General features: G+C 35.2%; 2 protein-coding genes across 2 annotated transcripts; both read right to left on the bottom strand.

Moving 5' to 3' along the window:
* Nucleotides 1-234: 234 nt before the first annotated feature.
* LOC105213873 (mucin-5AC) lies at nucleotides 235-8,950 on the bottom strand. The gene is made up of 4 exons (XM_011186967.3): nucleotides 6,494-8,950; nucleotides 923-1,483; nucleotides 660-854; nucleotides 235-591 (listed from the first exon to the last, which is right to left on the bottom strand). Exons 1-4 carry the CDS (start codon nucleotides 7,356-7,358, stop codon nucleotides 374-376), a joined length of 1,839 nt encoding a protein of 612 aa, XP_011185269.2. The 5' UTR covers nucleotides 7,359-8,950; the 3' UTR covers nucleotides 235-373.
* A 150-nt stretch (nucleotides 8,951-9,100) lies between these two features.
* On the bottom strand, nucleotides 9,101-10,149 carry LOC105213874 (40S ribosomal protein S29). Its single transcript, XM_011186968.3, has 3 exons — nucleotides 9,989-10,149; nucleotides 9,472-9,571; nucleotides 9,101-9,409 (listed from the first exon to the last, which is right to left on the bottom strand). Exons 1-3 carry the CDS (start codon nucleotides 10,048-10,050, stop codon nucleotides 9,401-9,403), a joined length of 171 nt encoding a protein of 56 aa, XP_011185270.1. The 5' UTR covers nucleotides 10,051-10,149; the 3' UTR covers nucleotides 9,101-9,400.
* Nucleotides 10,150-10,235: the final 86 nt, after the last annotated feature.

Below are 10,235 nucleotides of genomic sequence, written 5' to 3'. Positions count from 1 at the left end.
GGAGTCTCGGTTCGAATTATATTGTTCGTTTGGTTAAACATTTATTATTCGAATAATATAATAGATATTTTAAACCACATTTATTGCAAAAAAAATTTAATATCACCAATATGTACAACAACAACATTTTAACATAGAATATAATATTATCTTGTAAATATTATATTATACAACAAATAATTATAAATATGAGAATGTAATGATCGTCTTTTCTCATTGTGTATGCCTATGATATTTACATGGAAGTTTGTCTGTATGGGTATTTACACTTGACCGCGAATATCATACATATGTACATACGTATTCTTTGAAAACTTTTCCTCCAAATTAACACAAACTTTAATAAATAATAACAACGATAGAACAATCCACTTCACTTAATAACAATATTTTGAGCCAGCCGTTTAACGAAATCCACATTCAGAAAATTCGCCATCCATGTCAGCAGCGACTTTTTGGGCGGACGACAGTGACGCAAGCCGGCCTCTTGACAACAAACGTTTGGGAAGCAGTCCAAAGTTGAGGCGCAAGTCTTTGGATGTAAGTCGAAGATGGGCGGTGGAGGTGGCGTACACTCAAGGTACTCAGACACTGTATGTGAGGTGGATAAATGAAAAATTATTATTTCAATTATATAATATTTTTTTCGAACGTCTTACAATAATTGAAGGACCGCTTCACCGGTACTGGTACTGTCTCCAGCTCTGGCTGTGAGGTCCTGCAGTAGCGTTTATTTCCATCAGGGCAACAAACCCTCGGCCAACAATCCGTGTCGGTCTCACATTCTTGCACCTGCCACCAAAGCTCGGCTAGTGGGCGCGTCGGACATTTGCGCGGTATCAATCCCAATATGGCTATAAAAGTATTTTGCTGGAAATTAGTTCTAATAAAAGTGAATCTCATATCGAAGTGTATGACTTACGTGTATGCGAAGTCTCTTCAAGCGGTTTGGGTATGCCTGAGACACAACTTTTTGCACCAAATATTTCGCAGCACAGTTCATCGCGATTCCAAACCGCGCAATCTTCGTCGACTTTACAAATTTTGGGAAAGAGTTGGAAGCGCACCTCACTCTCGCGTGGACACTCGAATAGATTACGCAGATTTTGTGGTGTATTGCGTTTATCCTTTTCGCCAACCGCATCATTGGATCTCTGCGCTTGTGTGCCGAAAAAGTTAAATGTTGGCAGAGCAATGCGAAATGGTCCATCCGTGGTGCCTTTTTTGGGTGGCAACGTAGTTGTCGTAATTTGATTTGAGGCTAAGGGCGTTATCGTCGTCGGTTTTACCTTTTGACGAGAGATTTTCTTTTCTTTAACTGGTGCTATTGTAGTGGTTGTTACTGGTGGTGGTGGTGGTGTATATTTTTTTGGTGGCTTCTTTGTTGATGACGCTTTCGGTGGACTGGAGAGTGCCCAAAGTGAGGGAGAGAAGAAACTAAAAGGATTATTTGGTAAATTGTTGGAAACCACTGGAGCACGAGCTGTAATGAAGTTCAAATTGAAAGAAATCAAAATTATAGAAAAGAATGTGTTCAATAAAGTGCCTACAAGTGACTCATATAATTATAGATATTTAAGATTTCGACTTATCAGAGAGCTTTCCTGAAATATCTGTGAATTATATACATACTTATACATAGTTACTGTCTACATGCCTTCATACATAAATACATACATACATATGCTTCAATTAAATTTATGACTCTTAAAGACGCTAATTAAGTAAATTAGTGCAAATGCATTGCAATTTAGCGAGCAAAAGTCAAGTTCAATAGCATAACTATTATATGTATAGACTATGTTTGTGTATATAGTATTGTCATACACACAAATTTACAATTTATTATGTCCATTTTATGGGCAGGCAAATTTTGAAGGCAGAGAGAATTGTTGCACTGTTGCGAGTATTTAAAAATTTACCTACAAACCGGTATCTAATTGATTTTCTCTGAATGATTAGTTGGTAAATGCAAAGGCTTGAAAGTAAATATACGAAAATTTATATAATTGTTATACATTTAATAAAACTGCTCAAGGCTTTGTACATTAAAATTGTATGAAATACTTTCTAAAGTTTGTAGTTTGAACAGCAAGTGTGAAAACAAAAACAAATTGAGAAGACCTAAGTTCGGGTGTATCCGAATGCTTTATGTATATACTCGCAATTTGTAAGAATCAGCAGTGGTGAAATATGTAGTTTCTGATAGGCTGCAGTATAGTTCACGGTCCTATTTCACCTACTTTTGGCATTAAAGTCTGTTCAAGATGATATATTAACTTTGTTACAATATCTATAATATTGTTCGATATAGCGAATAATTTCAGCGAGAATAACGAAACTCATTATATTAGACACACGAAGACTTAGAGAAATACAGAACCAATTTTATCTATTTTTAAGATCAGACTCATTATCAGAGAAAGAGGCTCACAGACTTTATTGAGATATCTTTCAAATGTTTTATATATTCGTTGTAGATTCGTACACGAGGTACATGAACCGAAAAGTATATCCGATTTTTAAAGTGATTAGCTTATAGTTGATATATATTGTGGATTTTATAATGGTGTCACGTGGCATATAAAATAAATTTCTTCAATTTTCAATGTTATATTCCAAATAAGGGTCAAATTGATAGAATAGTTACTGGGTTAACTGGGTTTCAGCTAAAAGTGGGTCATTCCTATTGTCCAATTTTATGAGATTTGGATAGGTAATTCGTAACGCCATATCTATCCCGATTAGTTTCAGGTGTTACAAACAACAAGTCTGTACGACTTTATCCGATGGTATAGAAAACTACCGGAACAAAACCATCATATTCATTCTTGATGAGACAGAGAAGATATATTTTCTGAAATTATCCTCTTTAACTAAATCTTCTAGGAAGAAAACACTCTCTGGTGAAATGTTGAAATTCTATAAAAAAATAGCCCGGCCCAACTCGTACAGAACTTATGTTAAAGGTAGATTTGGTTAATAACTTTAGTTGTGTTAATTAAGTTAATTTATTCATTCGTCTACAATAATCTTGTGACCTTTAAAACAGTCCCCATTCGTTGTTATAAAATTATGACAGCGCTTCACCCAATCGTCGAAAAATTTTAAATTTTGAAATAGGCTTTGACTTTTTCAGAGATTTCTCGTATGCTTGTGAAACGACGGCCCTTACAGGTTCCTTTTATTTTTGGAAATTGGAAAAGGCCACGGAGTCATGTCTGGCGAATGTGGAGGATGGGGCTTCATTCACGAACAACCAAGGAGTATGAGCTTTTACAGACAAGGAAGAAGTAAGCAATGAATACAGCTGAAAAAGTTATCGTACTCTAGAGACATGTACATATATCAACACTCTCCAAACCCGTGAAATTTTCCCGTTAGTTTTTGAACCCACCTCGCATAGTTTTCACCGAAACGTATATTTAATAAATTAGCGTTCCTTTCATTTCACCGATCGGAATGTTATTTTCCTGAGATATTTCCTAAATTATTTGCATAGGCAGTTGGACATACATACATACATATGTATGTACATATTAACTTTTCAATCGTTTTATGCCGTATCAAACAATTGTTATGCGTGCGAAATACTTCGTGCAACATTTTAAGCTCGAGCCTAAAAACAATGGAGAAGAAGTAAAAATACTCAATAAATGCTATACATACATACAAACACACATATGTGGCTAACTTTGTATGGTACATATGTATTTGCCATTTCACAATGCTTTGGGGTACGCCACGGCGTATTATAGAAATATTTATACTTTGTTGCATATACTACATACTTATACATGCATTTACATTCAAATAGGCATATGCATACAATTTTCCCACTTTTATCTATATGTGCTAATTATTGAGTTATGTATGGTAAATTTAAAATTTCCAAGCAACACTTTTCGAAACTGCTGTATCCCGCTCACTTTTTGCAACATTATCTGCTGAACCACATATTGTGGAAAACAAAAGAGCTCTCCGCTGAACAAAAAATTAAATAGCAAACTTCACGTTCTGTTTAGCATCGCAGTGTTTGCGAATTTCATTTGTGAAGAGTGCAACCATAGCTGGAGTATATAATAGCACACGGGATGTGCATGTATGTAGAAATGTGTGGGAATTTTGAAAGTGGGCAGATAATTAAATTTACAAACAATTGGAGCGCATGCGCAGTCGCACCATTAAACGCTTTTACATGCACACTTAAATGCTGGTAAAGCTCGGGTGCAGTGTCGTTGCAATATAATTATAACGTAATAGATGCATATACATACATATATATATAAATGTACATATATATATATACTAGCAATAGCAACATAAAGACCAAAACAGCAATTGTGGCAAACAATAATGGCATTCGCACTGTGCGCATGCGCAATGAACATTGCTTTCAAACATGCTGTGAAACAAAGTAAATTGTTGTTTTACACAAGAGACGCACAGCTCTTACCAAAACAGTTCAGTTGCGATCTTGCCCATGCGAACCACAAGTCACACCAAATACATACACACACACACACACATAGCTACTGACTTAGACAATTCCAAATGCTTAATACAAGTGCTTTATTAAAGAAACAAGAGCAATGTAAAAGGAAACAAAAACAAAAACAAAAAGATAACTGAATCAAACTCACATCTTTTATACCAATTTTAGCATTTCAGCTAGGTCAGTGTCAGTCGCTGGGGTGTGTGTGTGCGTTTATGCGCTCGTTTAGCTTAGCAAATGCGGGCCAACCTTAGCTTACGCGTTAACTTGTCAGCGATTACTCATACATACCTACATATATATGTACAACAGTTTAATAGCCTCCAGCGGCTGCACCCAAAGCGCAATTGTTCAACAAAAAGCGCAGATCTCAACGCATAAAGTTGGATTTTCTTGTATTTCGCGTCTCTTCACTTTGCACCTCAGTGGGCGTTGCAATTACTGAACTATGTCAATTTGTTATTAGCCATACAGTGCGAATATTATCAGCCAATCTATGTACGTATGTATGTAAATATTTTCGCAAAATCTAAAGTTTGTTCTTTTCGTGCAATGCAAGTTCGCCTTTAGGTGGCTTAGCTCCATTATAGATTTTCGCATTTGCATTTTTCTTTATTACAGAACCTGTTCTGTGAGAAATTATTTATCTTATGAGTTCAAAACAATATGATGAAAAACTATGATCGGTATTGTGAGCCAAGAATAAAGTATGCGTGAGTAAAAAATAATATTAGTAGACCGAGCTTTATATAGTTTGTTGATAATACAAGGGTTTAGTGTTACCTCAGATAAATACAAAGTGTTCCCAATATACAAGTTCAGATCTATATCAAACCTTAGCAATTATTTAGAAACTAGTTTAAGCCTAACTTTCAACCGAGAGATTACCGTTAAAAAAAACTGTTGAAACTCCCTAAGCACTTGAAAATTCCTTCTCGACCAAATCAATTTCTATTCTATTATAATTATATATATATGATTCAAAGATGGAACATAGGGCCCCAGTATTCTATTCTATTATAAGCCAAACAAAAGTGGACCAAGTCGAAGAGAAGGCAATTTGCATGACTGTTGAGAAACTAATGAATTCATACTATACATCTGGATTCCCTGATATTGCCTGGAAAAATAGGTAGTGTTAGATTGTTTGAAATAAGAAGCCCGCAGAAAAATGTGAGCAAATTTTTTCAAAAACACTATCTTAACATAATTTTAACTTGTCAATGATATTTAAATATTAGCTACATCAAATGAAGAGTCGTTATCTATAGTGGATAAGAAATTTTTTCTTGAAAGAGACTTTTATTGATTTTTATCTGGATTTCTTGCTCTTAACAACGAAAAACTTTTTAAAACAATGTAAAACCTAAAATGCATGCATGACACCCCATCAGTTAAGCTTGTCTAAAATATTCATTCACTAAAAAGAAATTATTCAATATTGTGCAAGAATCGACCACTGTAACTTGCCGCAAGCTGCGACTGCATTTGGGGATTCTCGAAGAGTTCATTTCGTGTCAAAAATCAAAACCTGTTGAAGGTTGAATGAAAAATGTGCAAAACTTATTTATGGTACCGGTTTTTCAAGGCCTTTGTGCCAATTCACAAGATTTTACAGGGTCACACGATTTTTTGTATAAACAAATTTACAATCACAAATCGTTTTAAGAACATTAAAGTAAATAATTTCGTTAACTAATAAGAGAAGTAGCTGTGATTTTGATAAAAATTCCATATAATGTAGATAAAAAGTTTAAGTAAACCTATAATACCCACGTATGTCATTATTCAGTTGAAGAAATAGTTAAAGACCCATATACATAACAGGTAGGTTATAAGGGAATCTTTAAAATTTCTTTTCGACGAATTTTAAACAGTTCTTTCTGAAGAGGACCGACTCTTTAGAGTAGAACTCAAAACTAAATATGTTGGGTAACTAAATGGCGAAGTCGGGGGCATTTTCAACTCCAACCCCCAATTTTCTTCTCCTAAACTTACCAGTTGTGGTCGTGGATGTGGATGAGGATACTGGCGTTGATATCGTTGTAGCCCTAGAGGCTTTGCGAGATTTACTTCCCTCCCGCTGACCGCTACCAACAACCGCTGGTGCTGACGTTGGCTGTGATGCAACTCTACTTCTTTTACCCGACCCCCTGTTCGTTTGATGGCTCGCTACATTGGTAGCATTCGAATTGCGAGCACGTTGTGTTGCCGACTGACGTGTACTTTGCGCTTGGGAATCAAAAGAATTGGAACGTTGACTTGCCGCAACCGCAACTGATTTGCCATCGCGTGAGTTCGCATGCGCACCATTGCCGTCTCGACGTTTTGACTTCGCTGGCGCTGTGGCAATCGACACCACACTCGAAGATGCATTTGCTGGTGTGCTGCCGCTTAGACGCTGAGTTTTCTTCAACAGTGGCACGTCATTTTCGCCAATTAGCTGTGTGGCTGGCGCTGTGGGCGCATCATAACGTCGTGCAACCCTTGATGACGGCGCAATGTCTGCCGCATTGTTTAACTGTATATCCGCCGTTTGTAGTTTTTCGCCTTCTTGCCTGTTATTACTCGTATTGGCGGTTTGTTGATTAATAGTTGTGATGTTACTGTTTAATTCAACAACAGGATAATCAACAATTTTTGTACCGAATTTCAACGGTTTATTGGCGGTAACGTTTACTTCCGCATGCGGAGGTTGTTGCTGTTGATGTTTTCGGGGCTCTGTTGCTGTTGGCCGATCTGGCTCTCGCTGCAACTCGGACTGTTGCAGCGCACTTGCATAATCCACAACAACGGTAACAACAATGACTGCGAAGTAGATGTACAACAGCCGCTTTGGCTGCAATATCGGTAGTACTTTCATTTTTCCATTCAACGGTCTACTTGCCGAATGTTGTTTGTGTGTTGCTTTGTGGTTTATTTGTTTTTATGTTAACCCGTATATAAGTCAGTAGTGGAGCGGTTACTTTTTCTCTTACTTGTATCTGTTTTTGTTTTGATTTTGGTTTTCTTAAACGTATCTGGCCCAAAGGCCCAGCTAAGGTCGCACTGACCTCAACAACAATTAGCAAGTCATTTCAAATCGAATAACTAAACGTGAAAATTTAAGATTGAATAAACGAAATTTAAGTCAAATATTAAACACGTTAACCGACACTTTTGTTAGTTACTTTGTCGTCCTCGTTGCACTGCTCCACCATATACAATGGAAGATTATCTATGTATAAACTTTATGCATATACTAACTATGTGTATATTTCCATTGTTATAGCTTTTTAGCACCTGTTAATATGGTATTTTGTAATGCAGTCATTTCTTTTGTATGTTTATATGCACGTACACTGCACTATTTTTCGCTTTGCTGTTACAAATTTTATGTATTTTCATCGGCGCGCATGCGCACAAGTCGTTGCTTCGATGTCGCGGTTCGTTTGCAACTGAAACTATAAACTAAACTTGACTTAACTTCAAACTTTTTGGACATACCAAAGCGTTATAGCATTTGCATACATACATACATATGTACAAATTTTAGCTTGTGCAAAGTCAACTCTCTGACTGCTCGCTCAACACCTCCGATCCGCTGTCAAATTTGGTCAATTTCACCGGAAAACGGTGGTGCGGAAGGAAGGTTATTATAAAAAAATCGTTTTCAATCATTTTAAAACATGTTTACTTTGTTTATATTATTTGTTTATAAAAATTAACACTGTTGTTTTGTGCAATCGAATGCAGTTTGTGTAAGTAATAGTTGTATATGTATACTAGCTGAAAAAGTGCTCAAGTGCGTTCATGTTTCTTGCAAGGACATATATCTTACTCTATAATTTGTTACACATATGTATGTCACTTACATATATAAACTCTACTATACTAATTCATAGTTATGTATAAAATTACGAGTCCATAAAACTGTATGAAATCTCTGCATAATCTACTCTTTTTATTTTACTCTATTTTTATGGTTCACTACATATGCTCTACTTTTAGCATATTTTCTGTTCGTCAGATGATGCAGATCAATTTAAGCTTTGTTTAATGATAAAATCTTAAAGAAGTCTGTGCTCCATGAAGATAAATTCCAAATTCTTAGTAAATGCAACTTCTTATAAAAAAGTAACAAGTTTTATGTATGTAATACGCAAATGTTTTTTTTTCAAATCTTGAACTTGCACACAAACGTAACTTCCATCCGAATCATCAAATCAATGTTTTGTATACAAACGTATATATTGATTTGCGTTAGAGGACAAAACGCTAGACTTCCACACTCTACATGCGAGGTATATTTTAAGTATTAATTCATTTCTCATACCAAACAAGAATGAGAATGCGAACGAGTAATTTATGCTAAATAAATAATATTTTCTCACCTTCAGACGATGTAGCCCAATAAGTGATAGATTAATAAATTAAGATCTTGTTCGATACATAACAATAAAAATTAAACAGTGGAGATACCTTAGCTGTATCCGTAATATATCCGAGTGAAATAGATGTAAGGTAAGGTACACAAATTGTTCCTCACATTCATTAGTCATTTAATTAGTCAACACACCCATTTTTGGCATTTATAACTTGTGTTCAAATAAAAAATTGTATAAATAGTTCTTGTTATGTTTTATTTTCATCGGAAAGCTCAAATAAGTGATTTCACTTTGTAAGTAAAAAAAAAATTATTTGTACTCGCGCTCACTTCCTTGAAAAAATAATTCTTATTTTTCAATTCCATTGCCTCTTATTCAAACTTTCAAATGATGTTGTTGCTGCTGTTGTTGTTGTTGCCCACATATTAATTCAAGCATTTCGTCTATCAAACAAGCTACTTGTATTAATATGTGAAAAAATATTTCGATGACCCAATACAAAATTAGTTGGTGTCATCTGATGAGATTTATCTCCAAATTAATCGAGCTGTAAGTAGAAAAATACAATTTATTTAGTATTAAGCACATTCAAATGGTATCAATATGTACCTTCTTGAAGCCAATATCATTGGCATACTCTCTGAAGCACTGACGGCAGATGTTCAGACCATATTTGCGGATCAAACCGTGGCGGTTAGAGCAGGAACGGCTATAAAAATGTAAAATTCATTAGTAACACGTTTTTTCCTCAATTCTATATTTCTGTGTTATATTTGTACAAGTGTTTCATTGTAGATTACTGTACCAATTCTACTTTTGCACGAAAGCAAATACTAAGTAGAAAGATCGTTTAGCAACCAAATTTCTTTTGCCACCCTCAATTAAGGAAATCACAAATGGTAATTTTAACGAGATTTCCGTACTCAACCGGGGGCATACTTTACTATTGCATTAACTCCAGCATATCGAATAATTAAAAATGAAGATTTGAATACTCAAGGCACATTGGCCTGTAGGTAGACATAACCTCAAATACTTATATATAGCTAATTTTTTGCGATATGACGGATTTTTTGCCACAATGATAAAATTTTTGTGGGAATCATATTATTAATAAAATATTTACCAGCATCTTGAGCCTTGGCCGTATTTACGTGGATGAGAATACCAAAGATTTGCGAAACCCATGTTGGCTATTTCACTTCAAGAATCCAAAAGAAAGGAAAAAAGGAAAATATGGCCGTCGAGCTTCGAAATGTTGAAAAAGGTGTGGTGAAATTTCGATGACATTTCGAAAATGGCAACACAAAATGCTGCCATTTTGTTATTTATTATCTTTCATTTAAAAAAAGAAACGTTCATTGTTAATAACT

This window comes from Zeugodacus cucurbitae, chromosome 2 (assembly GCF_028554725.1).
Source record: "Zeugodacus cucurbitae isolate PBARC_wt_2022May chromosome 2, idZeuCucr1.2, whole genome shotgun sequence".
Taxonomy (NCBI): domain Eukaryota; kingdom Metazoa; phylum Arthropoda; class Insecta; order Diptera; family Tephritidae; genus Zeugodacus; species Zeugodacus cucurbitae.
This window is presented reverse-complemented; position numbering and strand designations above follow the sequence as displayed.